The sequence below is a fragment of the Rhamphochromis longiceps genome, linkage group LG20 (assembly GCF_057381845.1).
Source record: "Rhamphochromis longiceps isolate RC_006_pf linkage group LG20, R_longiceps_female_GT1.1, whole genome shotgun sequence".
NCBI lineage: Eukaryota > Metazoa > Chordata > Actinopteri > Cichliformes > Cichlidae > Rhamphochromis > Rhamphochromis longiceps.
The window spans coordinates 35,793,261-35,816,110 of record NC_140576.1 but is presented as its reverse complement, the minus strand read 5'-3'; the positions used below and the strand labels follow the sequence as shown (position 1 = coordinate 35,816,110).

Sequence of the window (22,850 nt, the reverse complement as noted above, 5' to 3'; positions counted from 1 at the left end):
TTAAATACAGAAACCAGATTTGTGTCTGTTTTGCTGATTCTGCTAATGCTGTTCTTCACGTTCTTGGGTATCTGGCTGTAATTAAGGTCTTAAACTAACCGGTGGAGTATCTTAGTGTTTGTTTTGTTTATCTTTTCAGCTGCACGCATGTTGGCATTGTCACTCCAGGCCTGACCACCTCACTATACTGAGACAGTGAGTGGCAGGAGCTTCCTAATTACTTCAAATGGCAGTTACAGCAATTATCAGCAAATTTACTTTAAAGGATTGTTTGTCATACTTTTCTATCAAACTCAAGTAATGACGTGAGAGCCGTGGGGGGGTCGTTGGGAGAACACTGATATTGATTTAAAACCCAAAGAATAAAAATCATCTAAAGCTAAAACTCTTCAAACACTTGAGCACTTTGAACATTAGAAGTCAGTAAAAGAGAGAACCCAACAATTCCCTTTTGAAGTTTGCTCAGATCCACACGAAACCTCGACAGTCTTCATATCACTGCATCGCAGCAAGCCCGCCGGAATAATAGCCCCGCCCTACGCTGGTTGTTCACGTTAGCTAGTCATACACCTGGTCAAAGGCCTCGCAGTATCAGTGTGTATCAGCAACATTAAATTTAAAAAAAAATTCAACATAAAAATCCCCAGTTTAAGTTGTTTTAAAGCATGACTTTTTGTTTTCATTGGTGTCGGAGAACTGTAAAGGTTCCCACAATCCCCTCCTGCTACCAGCCGGTACTGCTGACAAAACTTTGCATAAAAAGCCAAAAGAAATTTGCTTTGAAAGTCTGAATGAGGAGTGAGGTAGCCTGAAGCTCGAGGTACCGCTTTGCTTGTGCTTGCCAGCTAAACGTGAACAATCAGCCAGAAATCATCATCATCATCATCGCAATTATATACTGCATCAAATATAGATAACACACAAAGATATTCAATATATATATATTTGTCATATTGTATGTATCAGCAAAATAAAAGCCTCCATAAAATAAATCTGATTCATCTTACAATATGTAAAACAAAACGCGATTTCTAACACGATTCTTTTTTTTAAAGTGCTAGCAACATTATTTCTTTTTTTTTTTCTTTTTTTTTTTTTACAGTAATGTGCAAATGTAGGTAATTTTCGCATATTTGACATTCTAATTGTTATAGTTCCCCATGATGGGTGGATGGTGAGGGGTTACTAGGAGACAGAGTTATAGACACGCCCCCGCAGACTGCTGATTGGTTTGATATAAACCAGAGCCATACACAGGACGTCCTGTAGGGCTCTGGGTTTGGCTAGTCAACCGTTCAGGCTCTAGAGTTAAGACAACAATGTAAGGCAATGCTTGGCACCACACTGAGTCCTCCGGCTCTCATCTCTCCACCAGCTGACCGGACGGCAGGTGAACACGGACTCGGTTTTAAAGTCAAATCAGGTCTTTTTCTGGTCTCCAGACTAAAGGTGCATTTTGGGTCCACTAAGCAAATCAGTGGAAGTCCTGTTGATAGTTTTTGTAGCTAATTTTGAGGTTCATATTTCACTTCAGCAATTTTTCTTAAATTTAAACACTGTTTGAAGTGTGTCAGTACTTTAGTGTCTGCTCATCTGTGTGGGGCTTTTTTGTGCAGACGATTTGCACAGGGTTCACACATTTCCAACGTTATAAAATCATTAACACTAGAAATTAGCCCCGTGCTATTTTTCAGTTAAAGAAAAAAAAAAGGTGTAGCACCCAGCTAAATCATATTTATCAGTTTAAGCAATACAAATGACCCCTTACTGTCATTTTCTGCTGTTAATTTTACACAAATATTTAATTGTGTACAGTTACATAACTTTGTCTACGACTGACAGTGTGTGAGTGATTTCTTGTTTTAGTTTATTTTGCAGTCTAACTTCATGAATGTGAGTTAGTGTTACTCAGTCGATGCATTGTGTAAGGAAGAGCACCGATGTACTTATATTACCATTTTATTGATGCTAGTTTTCTTATTTCAATTCAGAAAGTATTTTATTCAAACCAATCTCACATCAATATTTCTTTTTCTTGAGGAATCTTAGAAACCTGTTAAATGTTTTGTGATAGATTCTAATATTGGACCTCTTGGTGGTTTTACGTTCAGAGCAGTCACTAGAGTGTGAATGTCTAATTTCCATTACTGTGCGGAGACGAGGTTAACCACATACAGAGGCAGCGTTGCTTTTTGTGAGGAGCTACACCCAAAGGGAGGCCCTTAAAACAAATGGCTAGAATGATATGAACTCTGATCACACAGGAAAAGTTTAGGCGTATGAAACTGAGAATGTGAGATGGAAGGTGCCACCATCAGTGGTTCAGTAGGAAGAAGTGAGGTTTGGATGGAGGACTGCAGCATCGATGAGACAGAGACGAGGCAGAGAGAAGAGCTAACAGGTTGATTTTGGCAGCCTGGAGTCCTGGTCTAGGATCAGCCCTGCAGGGCGGGCAGCGCCCCATTTGGCACTTCAGTCAACCTGGGGGACACTGAACGAAGCCCAACCTCTGACCTGATTCGCACACAGGCCTGAACCTCCTCACAGGGAGGTCAGACACATGACAGGGAAGGGTTAAAGGTCAGATCCAGTGAGATTTCAGTCTAGTTTCAAATCAGTTTCAACAGCTGACGGCATCTGTGTGTTTGCATCTGGTTGGGGTTAAAAGCTCTGAGGAGATTTTACTGATCTTATTAATTGTTTTTGATTGGATTCAATTTAAAGCCCTTGTTATAACTCTGACTGAAGTCTCTCTGGACATTTCCCTCTGAGATCAGATCTGTTGTTGCAGATCAGAGGTCAGCGGTCAGAGAAGCACGACACTGCTCAGGAGCCAGGACTGTTCTGGGATCAGTAGTAAAAAGCTGGTGATTTGTAGTATTTAGCTTCAGCAGAGCTGCACCGATATATTGAAACGTTCAAAAGGAATCAGGGCATCAGTTTGAGTTTTAGGATTTGGGCCTCAACAATCAAAGTGCTCAAAGGGTGTCTGAGGGTGTTTTCAGGACTCCGAGCACAGTCTGGCTTCCTGGACCGCTGGTTTGCTTGATAACAGGAGGTTGAACTTTTTACTCTCCAGTCCCGGAGATCGTTCAACCCGATAGTTCTGGTTCTCGGTTGATCTTTTCTTCCATTTTTATGTTTGATGACAGGACTGCGTCTCAGACTATTTCCTGTCATTTATTAAATCCTGTTGCAAAGCAAATGACCTCTGTTAATTTTCTGGGGGTCAGTCAGTCTGTCTGTCTACAACTCTGTCTGTGTGAATAAACCGCCATTTTTTAAAATAAAAATCAGTGAGCACAAGTCCCTTTAACATTTAATGAGATGATTGTATGTAATGGCAGTTTATTAGTTAACGTTTCATCCCACCCACCCAGAGAGAAGAGCATTGATACTACCGATCATCGGTGATGGAGGAAAACTGACCTCTGACTTCGACCTCGACAGCAGACACTCTTTTGTTTTGTATTTTTAGAGAACACAAAATGATTCTGCCTTTAGTGAAAACTTTAGATTACCCTTATTTAGCATTTTATCCACATTCATGGAGAGTATTTCTTTTTCCCGGTTGTTCGTGGTTGTTGGAATTATGAAGCTTTCTGAAGGAGCTGTGTCACTCCTCTTCTGTTTTGTTCTTTTCTAGGTATTAAAAAAAAAAACTTTAGCGTTGGTTATTTTGGTGACATGAAGAGACCAACTGATCAATAGGTCCAAGGAGACCCATCAATCAATTAATCGAAGGGCAAAGGCAATCAATCAGTCCACAAATCTAATCAATCACTTCGAGTCCTTTCTGAGGCCTCTGTATGGGTTGGAGGTAAAGCTGAAGGTCGAGTGTGGTGCTGTCGGTTGTCTGGTCGGAGGTGGATGGATGGACGGGGATGGAGTCCTGCCTACATGACACTCTCGAAGATTATGACTTTGTTGTCATCGATGCCAGGCGACATGGAGCTCAAGGACTTGATATCCGGGGCCATGTACTCCAAGTGATGGGCTCCCCACACCGGAGTGGTCAGGTGGGCCCAACGCTGCAAGACATCAACAAACACGTGGTCACACAGATTGCAAGTCATGTGATCTGGAGGAATCGCTTGGTTTGATTAAAGCTTTTCCTGTTTAGAAGTTAGACATGCTGACCTGGACTGTGCAAACTAAATTATCTCCATTTCAAAGCAAATACTTTTTGTGTCTCTAGACGTATACCCAACAAAATTTCCTTAGTGAGGCCTCGGTCACAAAAATATGTCTTGCTATCCTCCAACTGGTTGCAAGAGGTTGCAGTCTGTCACTAGGTCTCAAAGACAATACTGTTCCTAAAACATCCTTGTGATTGCTTTGATCACTAGCTGATGGCCATGGTCACCTAAAATTAGCATGGAAGATGACAACTTATCTGTCAAGGAGAACTAGTGGCAGCCAGCACCTCAGGGGAGCAACCGGTAGTTTGGTGATTTTCTCCAACCAATCCACCACCTAACCTTCTATGTGCCCCTCTGTTACACTCATAAGTCAAGTTAACCCATTTCAGCAGAGGTGTAGGTGCTAGCTAGAAAGCTCGATGTTTCCAGACTTTCTACAACAGCACCAGTCCAACTGTACTCGCTCTCCCCTCTCCATCGAACTTAACCTGTCACTTCCAGATCCTTGAGCTTATCATGATGCATGTTTATTGACTTATTTGTATTTAATACAGCTGCGTTAAAGTTAATTGTTCTGCAAAACTGTAGCAGGTGATTAACTGTAAAATAAAAATTCTTAGCCAAAGTTGGTTCAACAAGCTTAGAAACCAGAACGTTCAGAGAAGAAAAGTTTAATTAATTCATCTGTAATGTTGCATGTGTTTTATTATTCATTTAAGGTATATTTCCCAGAATTTGAAGGGTAACATGTGTCACCACGTGTGCTTATGTTACAACAACGACTCTATATAAAGTTGGGCAGCGTGATGTGATATCTTAGAAATGACCTCTGCTGTCACTCAATAGGAGTGTTTGCATTAGTTTAAGTCACATGTTCTGCTCTTCATACCGAGCTACGAGCGCTGGGACATACATTACAGTTACATAAAACCTTATTTTAAACCAAATTTCAGGTAGACTGAGGTTTGCCTTTTACATTTTTACCTTATAAAATCTAAATGTAAAACTTTTTGTGGTCTCGGCTAATTTTGTTATCTGGATAGTAACTACATCAGTTTTAGGTCAATTTAAAGTCTGCATGTGAGGTAAGTCTGTACCTATGCTTTTTAAATACATTCATAACCCTTTGTTTCAGCGTGCACGTCCAGGGTGAGCTGGCGCTTACCTCTTTGAAGGTTCCCTTGGCTCTAAAGAGTTTGTAGAGAAGGCTGACAGGAATGCACAGCATGGAGGACAGAGCCAGACACCAGCCGATCACCTCGCCCCACCATGGGTACACGTACACATTGTTGTAGGTCAGGGGCTTATAGTTCACCAGGTGGAACAGAAAGATACCCTACGGGAAGAAAGGGGAGATTAAAGAGGAAGATTGGCACATATTTGGCATCATTTACATGATTTGTGGTGTTGATACTGTGAGATTTCATTATGTTGTCACAGCAGAACTGATGAATAATGTTGGTCTATGCCTGTTAGTTTTAATATGATTCTGCTGTATGCTCAAGAGACAGCAAAAGGTAAATATAAGTGTATAATCAATATAAATCTTTTCTGAATTTGTTCCTCTACAATAATCAAAAATGTACGTATGCGCTCAGCTCTTAATAAACTGGTATTAGTGCCTGATAGCCTGGAGGAAAACTGGTGTGTGTGGTTGTGGGTTTCTATTTCTGGATGGGATAGTGTTGTTCAGTCTTACTATGCAGACACATGGAGTTATAAAAGACCAGCACCACTTCATCCAGGGGAAAGGCCGGTAGCCGATCATACGAGCCACATCATCCATGAAGCGGTCAGCACCTGCAGTTCATTAATCAGCAAGTCAAAGACAGGAAGATGCTGAGGATTCTTCCCCACTCACATCATAAAACACTAGAAATTCTCCATGATTGTATTCACACTATGACAAAGCTTAATAGTCTTTTGTTGCCATATTATTCTGTGATATTGTATTTTATATTAGCTTGTGACAAAAAACACGTTGACCCGTGACCTCTAATATCACATCATCTGAGATGATTTTCAGACCTATTTTGAGATGGGTTACCTCACTGACAAACTTCACAAAGGCTCTATTTACAATCACGTTGCTATGAAGCACTACACTGTGTGTTTGTGTTTATTACATACCGTAGACCCAGGCAACTACTATGCATTCCCAGAATGCTTGCCACAACAGAGTCATCCCACTGGCCGAATAGTAGTCAAACAATTGGAAGACGTACATCCCTCCCTGCAGAGACAGAGGAACAGACGGCTCAGTGAACAGTGTCGATTTAGTAAACCAGTTCATCAGCTGAAGTGTTTCTTGTTCTCTCATAAGCTCCTTCACACGTTATGCGTTTTCATTTTTGTTACTACGAGCTAGTAAGAAAAGACAGTTTATTTAAAAATGGTATAAATCATCAAAAATTTAAATTTTTGAGGGAAAAGTCTTTGTTCATCCAACCTGTGTCACCATGGAGAGGTCAATAATGAAGCAGAGTAAACAGCATATCGCCACAGCAATCTCCCTTTTGTAGCGATGATAATGCTTTCCAGGAAACAGATCCAGAATCCCGGTAACAAAACCCTCCACCCCGACAAACTGCAGGGACAGACATGGAGAAAGACATACAGTGTCTTCAGTGTCTCTTTGCTGAACAGAAGTGGAGGAATAAAGCTGAATACAAGTAAAATATTGAAAACCAGTTAAAATTTCTCTCCAATCATTTGCTTCTGTGGTGTCCCCCAAGGCTCTGCATTAGGACCACTGATCTATTAAACATTTACCAAAATCCTGCGGGAAATATCATAAATTCAGTTTATAACCACATGACACCCATATTTATAGATATTTATATTTCCATGTTACTCCTGCAAACTTATTGAGAAAATGCGCAGCTGATTAAAGGTATGATACAGAGTGTGTTGGTCACCTGACTGTCCAGTCCGAGCAGCAGCAGCATGAAGAAGAAGAGCGCCGCCCACAGCGGGGCCACCGGCATCAGACTGACTGCCTTTGGATATGCAATGAAGGCCAGACCTGGACCTGAAACACACACAAACACAGGCATTAGAGACTTCACAGGATTTTAACATGCGGCTCAAGGTTTGGCTCATACAGCATGTTTTTCCAACATGTGCACAGAAGATGTAATGTGTGCAGAATTTAAAGCTGCAGCTCATTTTCTGGCTCTACAGTATAAATATTAAAAGAAAAGAGTCATAAATATGAAATTGGTTGGCTAAGCGTTTGACCATGATGTCATTGTTAGTATCCACGATCAAGGTTGACTTGACCATATCACGTACTGTATCACATGAAAGGGCGCGGAGAGACCTGTACAACACCCATTTTATTTTTTCAACACAACACTCTGCGATGTCACAATGAAGCAATAACAGGCTGACGTCATCATGCTGTAACAGAAACATCATAAAACATCCAGCTTTGAAAGTAGGTTGTTCTACTTTAAATGCTTGTTTGTCCTGATTATGAAAAAGTCTCATCTGCTCAGCTATGGTCAGCTTCAAATACCACAAAATAAATTTGCTGATATGCAGAAAGATTAAAGGTGCAGGACAAATATTTACAGCAGGACAAATCACGGCGTGTTTCATCAGGCAGCACAGAAATATGCACTGGAGAGCTGTCGCATGCGAGGTGAAAGGCCTCGCTTAAATAATCCGACAGTTAATACTGCACACACACACACACACACACACACACACACACACACTGATGCTAATACTTTAAACCAGTATAGACGTGTCAGATTGGATTCAGTAAATTGGATTTACTTTTGTTCTTTTTACAGCAAGATTAAATAAAAAGATTCCTGTCCTCACACACAGACACACACACACACACACACACACACACACACAGACACACACACACACACACACACAGACACACACACACACACACACACACACACACGCGCACACACACCATTCCTGAGAGGTACACGAAAATATTTTCAGGCAGATGAAATGAGAACATGATGAAGACTTTAGTGACTCATTAATGCACATCTCATTATAGTCACACATGAGAGGAACACAGCGATCCAGCTTCTGTTTTGTTTTAGTTTATTTGTTTGTTTTACATTAAAGAATAACTTTATTCGATTGATTGGTTTGAATGTTGTTCTTCTGAATGTTATTTAATCTTTTACTTATAAAGCAGTTTTATTTCTGTATGACCGAGCTCCTTTCTGTTGTACAAGCTTCACCTTATTGAGCCTTTTTATTAAACGTTATTATATTACTTTTATTGAGCTATTATAGCTTATTGAAGCTAGTTTCTTACAGGGTGTGTTGACTGATTTGGCATCCCAGTTTTTCTGATAAACAGTGCATGATAATTTGGGATAAAGTGTATATATAATCTTAACTTGTACTTTACCATTAGAGCAACTAGATAAAATAAGATGCTTTTAATGCCACACCTTGGACGAGGCTTTGTTGTAGTGTTGTTGGTTTAACCTCTGAGGCTTGAAAATTTATGAATGAGAAATTGAAATACAATAAAACTCATTTTGATTATTACCAGCCCAGATTTTTAAAAATCTCCATAATAATATCGATCACGCTGCTTTCACCTGACCAAAGTCATAAATAAGAGGGTCGATAACAACCATAAATCAGTGAGTCAGCAACGCTGATGTTATTGAACCTTAAATGAACCTAAATATTCTCAACTGCTCATAAATCTGAACAACAGAAATGAAGCGGACTGAAAGATTGAGCACCTCCAAGTCTCAGAGTATGATTGTCAGAAAAGGGTGGAGTTACTGCTCCAAGTGGGAGAGTTGAAATAGGCTGACACGGTGTCTATCAGATGGCTCGGGAACACTTCAGTATCCCTCCAGAAGAGCTGGAGATCTGGGCATCAGATGGATGGACGGAAAAATGATCAGTTTTAGTTTAACAGTGTTACAGCTCAGCCTCTTGAACACATCAACAGCATCAAACTGAAAATCCTCGTCGCTTTGTTCTTGAGTTATTGCAGTTTTCAGAATTCTTGGCCCTTTATCATAAACTGTATATTTATCACAACCACGCCTCCACCAGGACTGTTGCTCTTTATCTGGGGGCTGAAGAGGCCAGGTATAAATAGCCAAAGAACTGTCATGTGACTATTCTCACCTGGCTGTAAACATTAGCTCTGTGGTTACATAAAGTCTTCATTAAGTTTGAATGAAAAGCTTTGATCCGAACAGCCGCTCAGAGCTGCAGCCTTCTGTGGACAAGCTAAATATAACGGTGTGTTTGTGATGCCACGTCACGTGATGCTTAGCTATTAATACACACACTGCTGGCTGGAGTCTGACACGTGCGCACACACACACGCACACACACACAGGTTCATTCAGGTCTTCATTACAGTGCAGTGAATCCTTCTGTAATCATTATTTTTATAACCACCATTTGAAATCGTCGAGGCTACACAATTATCAGCTGACCTCATGTGACCTGACGCTTTTTCCCCTTCCTGTTTTTCCTAGAATCTGGATTGTGATTGGCTCTTAAAACAAGGATTATCAAAGCTGGAACATGCACCACAGTGGATGCAAGCGCTGCTTCTATATGAATGTATCGCACATCCAAAAGTGTGAGACAGAGAGTAAAGATTTGGATATTTTTTTTGTATTTTAATGCATCGTTACAGTGAAACTCTCTTGGTCTCGTTTCTCCTCCCGAGAAGTGATACAGAGATGCTGCTCATCCTCCGTCTTTACAACTAACAATCTGACTTCCAGCATAACAGTTACCCTCGTTATGCTGGAAAACCACAGTGGGGTGGCAGCAGCTCAGGTGGTAGAGCTGGTCACCTACTCACTGGAAGGTTGGTGGTTCGATCCCCGGCTCCTCCAATCTACGTGCCAAATATCCTTGGGCAAGATACTAACCCCATGTTGCTCTCTGATGCACTCCATCGGAGTGTGAATGTGAGTGAATGTTAGATAGAAGCACTAAAAAAACCTTAGATAAAGTGCTTGTGTGACTGCAGGAGTTGTATAAAGCGCTTTGAGTGCTCAGTGAGTAGAAAAGCACTATGTAAGAACCAGTCCAGTTACCATCTATATTTAAAGCTCAGTATGATGCATTTTTGTTAAACCAGCCTCAGAGGCTTTGGGGTCGAAATAGGAGAGCACCACCAACGACACCGTTTGTTTAGATGATCTGATTTTTTTATCTCATATTTCGTGTATAATGTTACTATGTTCTATGTTTATATTGAACATGGTTCAAATAGCACTGTGCACTTATGTAAAAGTAATCCCCATGAGCTCAAAGCTCAGGTTTCAGCCTGCTCTTATTTCTTTCTGCGCAGCATGGACACCAGTACTCAGTGCTGCCCCTCTGTAGGCTTCTGGAAGTTTGCCAATCAGATGGATGTTAGCTTTTTGAGAGCGTTTATAGGGAGGAGCTAAAACAGCAGATGAACTGAAGGTCTACTGAAGGGCAGCGTATTAAAATAATCATTTACACTGTGAATCGTGTAAAATAGAGCCCAAGAATAAATAAGTGCATTGGAGGAAATTATTAGAACAGGTCCGGTGTGAGTAAATACCTGATTCAGCAACCTGCGATATGTCGACTCCCTGCTCCGCAGCCATGAAGCCAAGAATAGAAAACACCACAAAGCCAGCGAAGAAACTTGTCCCGCTGTTTATGAGCGCCAAGATGAAGGCATCTCTGTGAGGAAGAGGAGAGGAAACAAGGCGTTTAAGGTCACGATCAGGTTTAAGGTGGAGTAAATTTAAAGATTCACAGGGTTTAGATATGATGACTGAGGTTGAAGGAGTTGGTGAAGTGTGTGTGTGTGTGTGTGTGTGTGTGTGTGTGTGTGTGTGTGTGTGTGTGTGTGTGTGTGTGTGTGTGTGTGTGTGTGTCGTACTTGTAGCAGTCATTGTTAAAGCGGTTGTAGCTGCCTAAAGCGGTCAGAGCACCAAGGCCGATGGCGTAGGAGAAGAAGATCTGAGTGCCAGCATCTATCCACACCTGTGGAGTCACATGGGTTTGATGTTTGATGCAAACATTTAATGACAAACGCTGCAGCATCTTGGATGCTCAAGCCATAAAAAACAACAGCCAGCCCGACAGCCTAAAACTGGATTTAAACCTCCCACTCGTGCACTTTCAGGTGCTTCACCCACCCCAACAGAGGAGCGAAGTAACGAAGTACAAATACTGCAGGTATCTGTACTTTGAGTATTTCTTTTTTACGCCACTTTGTTACTTTTATGTTTTAACACAAATATCTCGGTTTTCTACTCCCTACATTAGGTTTAAAACTTCTACCTAAACAACCTAAAGACAATCCTGCTGGTGTATTCACCATGAACGCACATGACAAAAACTAAAATTCATAATTTTATAATGAAGACCCTTTAATGTCAGAAGGAGAGGCCCAGTGATTCAAACTGCCCCATGCAATGACAAAGTCTGCCTGTAAGTGAGATTTCAGGATGATGAACTGACCTGAGCCTCCTCCAGTTTGGACCAGTTGGGTTTGATGTAGTACATGATGCCATCGTAGGCTCCGGGCAGGGTCACCCCTCTGACCAGCAGGATGATGAGGACCACGTAGGGAAAGGTGGCCGTGAAGTACACAATCTGAAACACAACCATACTATCATAAAACACACACTTCTTTCACTGAATCCATCAGTCTGTCAAAGCTTCAACTAGAAACTCTTTGTCTGTTTTTAATCACCTGCCTGTGAAACAAGCAGGTTAGACTGTCTCATTGTTCACCTGCAGATAAATGCACAGTGAACTTTCGTGCGTTTGACGGTTTTATGTTTGCAGAATTGGAGTAACACAAATTCATTTACCTAATCAAAATCAGGTAAGTGAATTTGTGTTACATAGGGGGAATGAAGAAGAAGGGGTTTTGTTTCCTGACCTAAAAATCTCCAGGGGGTTTCTGCCATTAAAAAAAAAAATCCATGAGAATCAGGTAACGAAAACAAATGAGAGGAAAGCAAAATGAACCTGATCTGAGACCTGCTGAGACAGAACACACACACGGAGGAATGTGGCATTTCAGCACCACGGAGAGCGCCGGGTCCCAGTTAGGGTCGAGTGTCAGTGCAATCACAGCGGAGCACCTTCTCAGGTTGACGCACACTCACAGTGTGAAGCTCAGGTCGTTCGGTTCAGTGTGTTAAGGAATAAGAAAAAACATTTCAGTCGTCTGTTTGAAACGTTTCTCAAAGCGATTCATATTTTTAAAGCTCGCACATGACCTTTTGATCTTCTGCTTATTCAGCCATTTCTGGCATATTATTCTCATTTTCATTGCATTCGTTCATCACGGGGAGTTCTTTTAATCCTGATACTTTTATGTAAACTGATATAAATTTGATCGCACTGATAAATCAACAGATCTCTGTATATGCAGCATGATTAATGCCAGGATCTGTAGGCCGGTTTGCTAACGAGTCGTCTCACTTTGGGTCTTTTAAAGAAGCCTGTTCATCCGACAGTCACGTGACACTAAAGAGAGAAATCTCTGGATGTAAGGACAAGGGTGTAACAGAAACATGTTCATAGTAACAAAGACAAAACATGCATGTAGCCACCGCGCCATCACCCAGGGGTCTGTTTGTGGCTCCACATATCCAAGACTCCACTTCAGCTTTAATCCCACTGCGATCTTATTTTCTGGGGCCGAAGGTGACTGTGGGCATTTCTCACTATCAAATACTCCGAGGTCACACTTCAGTCAAGCACGTAATCATGTCAGAACTCGTCTCTACTGTCTGCTCTGCCTGTTTACTTTACTGTAAACAAGATTAATATCTACAATGAAAAAGTCGAACATTACGCCCAATTAAATGTGGGTTTTTAAAATTAATTCAAACGAATGTTTCCTTTAAGAGCAGACATCTTGCCTTTGTGACTGGATTGGCTGTCTGTCTCTCTCTCTTTTCTCTCTGTGTGTCTCAGGCTGTCTCGCCCTGCTCTGACCTGATGCTCAGCTTTCAGCCTCCTGCTGAAGACAAACAGCAGATAATGTTTCTGGTGGTACTGAGAGCCCTGCGAACGCGGCTTGACTTGCCATGAGACTAAAAACACAAACACACACAGACTCTTACATAAGAGATACCGTATGTGTGTGTAAACTACCCCATGAATGGAGCTCGACGTTTAGGTCACACCGTGTGAACCTGTGTCCCAAAACTAACATGTTAGGATTTGGTTTTGAGTGTTTTTCACATTTAAGGGACCAAAACAAACTTTCCTCTCTTCACCGTGTAAGAAATGAACTGTCACAGCCTGGTTGCAGCGTGACCAAACAATAAGACTCAGAGTACAAGCGTGAAAACAGCTTCCTCTGGAAAGCATCAGCGCTCTTACTTCTTCATGTATCTCCTTGCTAGCAGACATCCCAGGCTCTAGTTCTGCAGGCAGCTCTTTAGTGTATTTACCCCCCATCATAACTGAATCAGCACTATCACCATGTCTCGCTGGCAGCTGCCTACCTCAACATAGAGAAAACGTTAACTTTGGACCCGCCTGCTCTTCTTTCCTCAGATTTTTACTCACATCACATGGTCTACGGTTGCTACGTCACTACTACTCTCATCCTGTGTGGATGATCTTTCATTCATGAGGTGCTCAAAGTAGAGCCGCTGCTAGTTTGGGAACCCCACCCTAAAGAGTTGGAGGAGGTCTGGGTATCTCTGCAACCTGACCCGGATCACGGCAGAACATTTCTATCTATAATTAAATAAAAACCAACAGGAAGTTCCTGCAGAGTCCAGCCTGCAGACTTAAAAGCCCTTTCACTGAACATCTTCTACATTCACTTCATCAAACTGCTGTGAAGACACAGCTGACCCAGATAATATGAGGACACGGGGTTCATGAATGCAACACAGAAACAAGCTGCTGGATTCGTCTCTATTCAGGTGAGCACAGAGGTTTCTACTGCACATGCTCAGTCTGATAAGTGAAGCTGTTTTTGATTGGGTCATTTTGGCAACACCCTAAACTGAAGCAGTGAAAACAAGAAAAAAAAAAGAGAAGAAAAAGCCATTTATCTGATCCTGGGAACGTGTGTGTCGAGGGTGTGCGAGTGTGTGTTTACAGATGTGTGTCAGAGGTTAATGCGGTTTACGTGCTCTAGTTTTGCAGCAGCTTAGTGCGATTTCCTTTTCAAAATGGAGTAATAACAAAACTGATGTGTGTTTGCTTGTTATGACGACCTTTAACTCGACAGCAACACTGCGTTCCAGCTTTTCAGAAACACTCCTACACTGTTAGATGTTCTTCCCATTAATCATGCTTTTAACACCACCTAACAGCAGCTGGTTAGTTTTCAAAGAGCATGATTCACTTCCCTTTGTTCTCTGGGTCAAAAAGTCTGCGAGCACATAAAAGGTCTGTCACATTTTTATGTAAACACGGAAATAAATGAAAATATCCAGAAACAAAAGAAGTCCTGATCTCTGTTTCCAGGTAATCAATGAAATAAGTCTGAGCCCTTCCACTGAAGCAGCGCTCAGATAACACCCGTGCCCTGCGTTTAAAGCAGAACTAAGAGAAAGTGTCACAAGTCTGACTGTTATTCAGAGAAAAGAGGAACTTTTGTTGTTGGACTGAAAGTTAGTAAAAGGGTGGTGCACAAAGTTCTCAAACCCTGGATCCAAAGCAGAGCTGTAACACAACTAAAAGCTTCGGAGAACTGCGTAAAAACCAAAGCTTGCTGGCTCGTTTGGGCTTTCCTGCACACCTGAACTCTAAAAAACTCCTGACATCACAAGAAGCTCCTTGGAGCCAGATACTGTGTATAGCCACTGTGACACCACCCATTGGTTCTGGATTCTGCATTTGAACGGCAAGCACAGATGTTTTTGCTGCACAGCCAGCCAAGAGATGATTCCATTAAAAATGCTTCAAAAGGCTCCAACAGCACAAACACAGCAGAGAAGCCAGGAGGTGGAGATGGATCATATCAGATGCCAGCTTCCTGTTTTTAGCACATCAGACACACTTTACCTCTAAATCACAACACAGTCCAAATGAATCAGCTGTAGAATATCGCCTGCGGTTTCCTGCGCTTGCAGAAGTAGTTTTATTTTGTTGTCAGATCGTGCAAGGACAACATGATTAGAGCTGGTACTGTTCGTGCAGCTCTAATACTGCTGACATTAAAGGAAAAAGGGGGTGGAGCAAACAGCGGGATATCCTGAAATTCTTCCAGATCTGTCAAAGACTTAACGGTCAGCTGGCGTTTTCAGCAGGAAGTAAATATTTTGGGATTAAAGCGAAACAAATAGAAAACAGCAGAGTTTTCAGTGTTGATCTCAGACTTTTTAACACCATGAAGTTTTATTTTAAAACATACAAAGAAAATATTAAAAACCTTTTAAGGTGAAAAAGTTCTATTTGTGGGTTCCAGTTAAACCCATCCTGTATCCTGATGGTTTTTCTGTTATTTGTCCTGTTAACATCAGACATCAAGAGATTCACAATTTTACTGTAAGAGATTAACAAAAAACAGCATTTGCATATCTTCTGTAAGACTTTAAGTTCTTCCTTTAACTTATGTGCATTAAAAATCAGATCCTTGGTGCTCAAAATAAATTTTGGATGGTTTGCTAGGACCAATTCTGTTTACATTATACATGCTTCCCTTAGGCAGCATCATTAGAAGACATAGCATACATTTTCACTGCTATGCAGATGACACCCAGCTCTGTCTGTCCATGAAGCCAGATAACACACACCAATTAGTTAAACTGCAGGAATGTCTTATAAAGACATAAAGACCTGGATGGCCGCTAACTTTCTGCTTCTTAATTCAGATAAAACTGAGGTTATTGTACTCGGCCCTGAAAAGCCTAGAAATATGGTATCTAAGCAGATTCTTACTCTGGATGGCATTACCTCGGCCTCCAGTAACACTGTGAGGAACCTTGGAGTCATTTTTGACCAGGACATGTCCTTCAACGCACATATTAAACAAATATGTAAGACTGCGTTCTTCCATTTGCGCAACATCTCTAAAATTAGAAATATCCTGTCTTTGAGTGACGCTGAAAAACTAGTTCATGCATTTATTACTTCCAGGCTGGACGACTGTAATTCATTATTATCAGGAAGTCCTAAAAACTCCCTGAAAAGCCTTCAGCTGATCCAAAATGCTGCAGCAAGAGTCCTGACAGGGACTAGAAAGAGAGAGCAGATTCCCTTCATTGGCTCCCTGTTAAATCTGGAATTCAAAATCCTGCTCCTCACATACAAGGTCTTAAATAATCAGGCCCCATCTTATCTTAATGACCTTGTAGTACCATATCACCCTATCAGAGCACTTCGCTCTCGCTCTGCAGGCCTACTTGTTGTTCCTAGAGTATTTAAAAGTAGAATGGGAGGCAGAGCCTTCAGTTTTCAGGCCCCTCTTCTGTGGAACCAGCTTCCAGTTTGGATTCAGGAGACAGACACTATCTCTACTTTCAAGATTAGGCTTCAAACTTTCCTTTTTGCTAAAGCATATAGTTAGGGCTGGACCAGGTGACCCTGAATCCTCCCTTAGTTATGCTGCAATAGACGTAGGCTGCCGGGGGATTCCCATGATGCATTGAGTTTTTCCTTTCCAGTCACCTTTCTCACTCACTATGTATTAACAGACCTCTTTGCTGAATCACACTTGTTATTAATCTCTGTCTCTCTTCCACAGCATGTCTTTATCCTGTCTTCCTTCTCTCACCCCAACCAATCACAGCAGATGGCCCCGCCCCTCCCTGAGCCTGGTTCTGCTGGAGGTTTCTTCCTGTTAAAAGGGAGTTTTTCCTTCCCACTGTCGCCAAAGTGCTTGCTCATAGGGGTTCATATGATTGTTGGGTTTTTCTCTGTATCTATGAAGCGCCTTGAGGCGACTTATGTTGTGATTTGGCGCTATATAAATAAAATTGAATTGAATTGAATTTGTTATGTACTCTAAGTTATCAGCTCCTTGAATACCTCTTATCTGCCGTCCCATGGAGAGAAGACACTTTGTGTACCTGTGCTTGTACTTCAAAAGTGTCCTATCATCCTTTCCAATTAATGATAAATGGAGAGCAGTCCAGATAATGGTGAGAATCTGAAGAGGTTATGTACTCAAGTGCATATAAAATCTACTTGAAGTCGTCACTATCATGACCTTGAAGCTGGTGCTTGGGAATACGTTGTCATTGCTGAGATGCCACCTGGGTAAAAGTCACTGAATCTATGTCACCTTTCCTGCTTATCTGGAGAGACATTTGTTCATCTTTCAAAGTAGAAACACTCATTTCTCATTCCCATTATTCCCGTTTAGTTTACCATCAGGTCCACCATGAATTAAAGTCATTAAAACTCATTAGCCTCCTTGTTTATGAAAGAGACAGCCTGCTGGTGATGCAGGAATGATAACAGCCATTCAAAGGGCTGCTCTGTTTCTAAACTTTATGAGTATGTATCATAAAGTTCTGTCTGTGCATCAGCGGTGGTGTTTTGGGATAAATGGCAGTCATGCACTCAGGCTTTCAAATATTTATTCTCATCTATTCTCATTTAATATTATTCCTGCCAAGTCGGCACACGAACAGGCGTGACTCACTCCTCTGTGCTCATTTGTGTTTGTCTGCTTCCAGCGTCAGAGGCTCTGATGTCAGGCTGCTTCTGTTTGGCAGCTGTTTGCCTCAATGTTACATTTAGTTTTATTTTATGAGAAGTGCACTTTTATACACCAGAGGTCTTTCAGAAGGATTTCTGCCCATGTTCAAAACATTGTGCACAGTCATAGAATAACAGGTCCTCTGTAATCTTTAGGAAACCACAGTCATGAATCTCAGTGCAAACCAGAAGGCTGGGTAACATTTCCCTCAGGAGACACTAGCAAACTAGCTACTCTTTCTTCTCTTTGCCCTAATATTGGATTTCCTCCTTTCTGGCATCTTCATCATTTGGTACACTCGACCAAAAGAGACGACACATCATCCTACTGCTGACCAAACAACCAGATCCAGGGTCAAAAGAAAATCAAAGCCACCAAAAATGCAGTTCCTCTCATGGCCACTTGAGGCAGACTCCAGCAGTGCTGAAATATCTAACCTTACAGTAAAAATAAACATGTTTACAGCCTACTCTTTCAAAGGTTCATTTATTTGTAATAACTTAACATGGATAATTGGATTAGGGGCGTGGCCACTCTGAAGGGTGTTCCCCCGCAGCCGTGGCTAATAAGATCCTCTGGGCCTCTAACTGGTAACAGTGAGCTGTGTTACTGTTAGGTGTTTATGCACGTTTAGTAGTTTTCCCTCATGTAGAAAACTTTCTACGTGGTTGGGGGCTTCACCAACTCCAGCACAGTTTCTTTGTCCTTCTCTCTTTCTGTTCCTGTCTCGTCTTTATTTTTGTCCAGACCTTAAAGGCAAAGGCCCCACCTTACTCTCTTTTTAAAGGTGCTGTTTAACCCTCATAATGTGCTCCCGATTTCCTTGCACCTGTGGTCCTCAGGGGTCAAAAATGTCCCCACTTCATTTGAGTGTTTTTTAAAATATAAAGTATAAATTGTCAATCAATTCAGTGTTACACCTTAGTTTTACTTAAGACCAACACATTAACACAAAATCTAGCCTACATTATACATTTTAGGGCCACCAGACCTTGTTTACATAAAGTACACTCTGTTTTTTTTCCAAGCGAAAATAAAACAAGAAAATGAAATCTTTAATTGTTTAGATCATTTTGACTATCTGAATAACTACAGAGTTCTGTGTGTTGAACTTTAGTGAGAATGGTTTTTTTGAACCATTTAAAATTTTTAAATGAAGTTTGTGTGATTTCATAGCTAAATCATCTGTATGGTTATCAGTGATGCAGAGAGAGCTTGGTGCTCCTGCGCTGCTGATCTGGGTCGAATTCCAGGACAGATTTTTTATGTCCCCGTTTGTCCCCGAGTGGAGTTTTCCTACAGTACAGGAAAGGGGGTCATTCGCTCTCCGAGTGGCTCTCAGTCACGTCCCACTGCAGTCAGCTGCCCTCCTACCAGACAACCAATCACATGCCGCCACCTCACACACCCCCACACTCTCCTCCCCACCACCACTACCTCTAGGGTAGTCATAGCAACTCTTAGCCTGCCATCTGACGGCACCGTGTACAGTCTCGTCATCACAATCCGATGACACACACACGTCGTTTGAAGGTTGTAGTTTTAAAGGAACAGTCCCGTATTTTTTCCACCTTCGTCACAGTGTGATGTGGTAATGACATTTTAACTCAGGATGGTCAGTTAGTTTCAGGGAACAAAGTTTCACACATATTGTCTTAGTTAGTGCTTCCTGTTGTCATCCATGTCCCCTAAGTCTTCTCTGTTCGACTTCTTTTTGTAAAGAATTATTCAAACAGTGGCTTTTTAAAGTCAGACAAGATCTCCGTATCTTCAGTTTTATTGCAAATTTTAAAAAAAAAAAATCTATGAGAATGACTCAATCTGACCTTTAAGGAGAGAGGACACTCTTTTGAAGATGCTAAATTGTTTTAATTTAAAACTGGGAAGATGGTTTGAGGAGTAAAGAGGGGCATCTATGTCCACTGTGAAGGACAAGTGATGAGCAAAGATGGCGGCTTATTAAACAAACCATGAGCCATCTACAGCGAGTCTGAGCACTTTTCCCCGGTGACAGGGATAAATACTGGGAGTCTCCATCAGCTGTTAGTCAAACATCACGAGCCAAAGAGGAGTCCAGCTACTTTCTCTTCAAGCACTCAAGATCGAGTCTATTTCCTGATCGTGAAGCAAACAAATCACCATAGCGACTAAAATGACTGCAAGGGTTCATAAAGGACATTAAACATGTTCCCTTTCTTCCTGCAGCACTTTCTACTTTATGTTTATCATAGCCGTTTCATTTCATCGTCCAACTTACCAGCTTGGCGGCAGGAAACGTTCTGATGATTAAAAATGTCACAACAAGCTGACTCGGTCACTCGAAGGTTAAACTGGAACACATTTTTAACGTTTACTTGTTCGACACGTTTCAGTTTGTGTGTCCTTCGTGGGACTTTTCTGTTTATTCTTAACTGTGTAAACTTTTCCTGGGACACCGACCGGAGTTGTTTAAGTTTTGTGGGTTTTTTAAATTTGTTATTGTGATTTTATTCTGACGTCTTGACTTTGATTCATTGTCAGTTGTGTTAGTTTCCAGAGTGGGTTTGCTCATTTCAGTTCACTTTTGTGCTGAGCAAACATGTTTAGTGTTAGTCTCTTTGGGTGGTATATAAAAGTATTGTAGGGTGTGTTTGATGGGTGCAGAATTTAAACAATTCAGACAAGACAACAATCGATGTGAGACATCGAAGATGCACCAAAGCCTCTTCAGGCTGGATGTGGGGTTTTTTCACATCTAGTTATGATTTTTAATTGGTTTTGGTTCGTTATAATAATCTGGACACAGACTCATTCACATGCAGATGTTCTGATCTGATCCTCAGTTAATAATAATAATATTAATATGTTATATAACAGGGAAGGTGACAAAGTGCTAGACACAGGTTGGGACTCCATTTAAAAAACAACGTTTTACCTTCCCGGTGGATTTGACTCCCTTCCAGACGCAGAAGTAAACCAGAACCCAGACAGCCATCAGACACAAAATGAGCTCCCAGTTCATCTTCCCCGGTTCGTCCAGACCAGACGAGATGTTCAACACTTTGTTTCTGCGCAGAGAAGATCACAAAGAGCCCAGCGTCAGAGTCACAGAGCAGATCTGTGCTTTCCACGGGAGCAAAAGACAGCTGGCGGAAAACACTGTGCAGATGTTAAAAAAAAGACTAAAGGGGGCCTATTTTCTCACACACACACACACACACACACACACACACACACACACACACACACTGCACTCTATATTTGGCTGAGAGCAGCAGCGCTTCCTACAACATTCACAGTCTTTTAACATCATCGCCCCCTCATTCCTCAGAGCCGGCGCGCTGCTGACTGACTCGAAACTGAAAATCTAACGAGCTCAGTCATCTGACAAACATCTCTTCACCTCATTAGCTGCTCTGTTGTGTTAATAAGGTGCCAGGACGACACAGCCTCACCACGAACAGGAGCACATGTGAGCCTTCATCATGATCGAAGAGCTGAAAATAGCTCCAGTGGCCATTAAAGGAGCTGCAAGCTTCACAAGCTGCACATCACATCTGTGAGCGTCTCATTCTCACCTATAACTACAGGACACGTCTGCTGTTATTTTCTCTGTCATCACATTCACACCAACAATGTGTTAGTCCATCTCTAATTCTTAGCTCCCTGCTTAGTCTGTGGCTCTCAGCTGCATTCAGCCATTATAACACGTCACAAATACTTCTGTGAATTTTATATAAAACAAACCTCAGTAATAGGAAATAGTTGGAAACATTCAGATTTAAAACTCACTCCCAGAACTCGATGATGGGCGATCGCGCGTCGGCCAGGTCGGCGCAGGTCATGTTGCTGCTGCCGATGGTGATGTTGGCAAAGCTGGCGTTTTTGCAGTCTTGGTGATGGAAGATCTCGATGCAGCTGGGCGTGTTCCACTCGTTGTTGCAGGAGGACCACGGGAGCGTGGCGGTGAAGGACTTGATCAGGTAGTAGAAGCCCCAGGCCAGCACCATGATGTAGTAGGTGTTACAGAAAAACACAATCACCATGGAGGCATAACCCAGACCTGCAGAGGACGAGAGCACAGGGAGAGTTTAGCAGGTGGAAAACAACACGTTTATTAACAGAAAGAGATGAAAGCATAAGCTCATTAAAGCTCTTTGTTTCTATTTGTGCTGACTGGGGTCATTAAAGTCTAGTCACCATTTACAGCTTCTTTTTTTCTTGCTGGTGTATGATGCATAAAGATGCTCACTCATACTTTCTCCTGGTTAATCAAAGAAAATGTGTCATTTTGCAACAGATCCTCACAAAACTGTTTTGGTTGTTTCTTCTGTAAATGCAACAAAGATATTTTCCTAATCTTCTCTGACACTGCAGGGCACTGAGAGCTAGCCTGCAACTGCATGCATGCACTTCACTGAAACATGTGTTATGATGTTGAACTATCCATCCATCCTCTTTTGCTTATCCTCATCAGGGTCGTGTGGGAGGCTAGCCCAGCTACCACAGACTGAGGGGCAGGCTACTGGACAAGTCGCCAATCTGACGCAGGCCTGGCTTATTAAATTCTCTTATCTTTTATACTTTGTAGTTTTTGTGTGACTATTCTGACACACTGTTAAACACTGTTGGTCTTCAGCCTGTATAAACCATCCGACTGCTGCTATACATAAAGTATACAAAGACTGAAGCACACAACAGAACATTTTTGTTTCTATTCTTGTACATTTGATGACTTTCATTGCACAATAAATAATTATTTCATAGAGACTCGAGCTTCTGTTTGTACAAACATTTCTGAGTTTATGCGTGTCAGTAAAATCCAGACTGCACTGTGAATTAAATGAACTCTATCTATTAAACTGAACACAAGCTGAAGGTGGCCCACATCCCAGCACCACGTGTTTTCTTTCTGACGACCAACAATAAACTGAACCACATCCAACACACATGTAACGGTCTAACCTGAAAAACCCACAGTTTCTGTGTGAGGACAAAATCTGATCACACGGGATTTTTCAGTGACTACATACAAACAACAGCAACGTTTTTGCCATTTTTGCTAAAATTACTGCCAAACTGTG

General features: G+C 41.7%; 1 protein-coding gene across 1 annotated transcript in view; it reads right to left on the bottom strand.

Annotated features, from left to right (window-relative positions):
* Positions 1–1,066: 1,066 nt before the first annotated feature.
* The window catches only part of slc6a8 (solute carrier family 6 member 8), a 40,016-nt gene continuing 18,232 nt past the window's right edge, over positions 1,067–22,850 (bottom strand). Inside the window, exons 3-13 of the mRNA XM_085394171.1 lie at positions 21,559–21,829; positions 20,702–20,834; positions 11,619–11,753; positions 11,035–11,138; positions 10,708–10,832; positions 7,061–7,173; positions 6,592–6,729; positions 6,273–6,375; positions 5,842–5,942; positions 5,308–5,478; positions 1,067–4,031 (exon numbers count right to left, since the gene is read on the bottom strand). Coding sequence (XP_085250297.1) covers positions 3,897–4,031; positions 5,308–5,478; positions 5,842–5,942; positions 6,273–6,375; positions 6,592–6,729; positions 7,061–7,173; positions 10,708–10,832; positions 11,035–11,138; positions 11,619–11,753; positions 20,702–20,834; positions 21,559–21,829 — 1,529 coding nt within the window. The 3' untranslated portion in view covers positions 1,067–3,896. The remainder of the gene's footprint in view (positions 4,032–5,307; positions 5,479–5,841; positions 5,943–6,272; positions 6,376–6,591; positions 6,730–7,060; positions 7,174–10,707; positions 10,833–11,034; positions 11,139–11,618; positions 11,754–20,701; positions 20,835–21,558; positions 21,830–22,850) is intronic.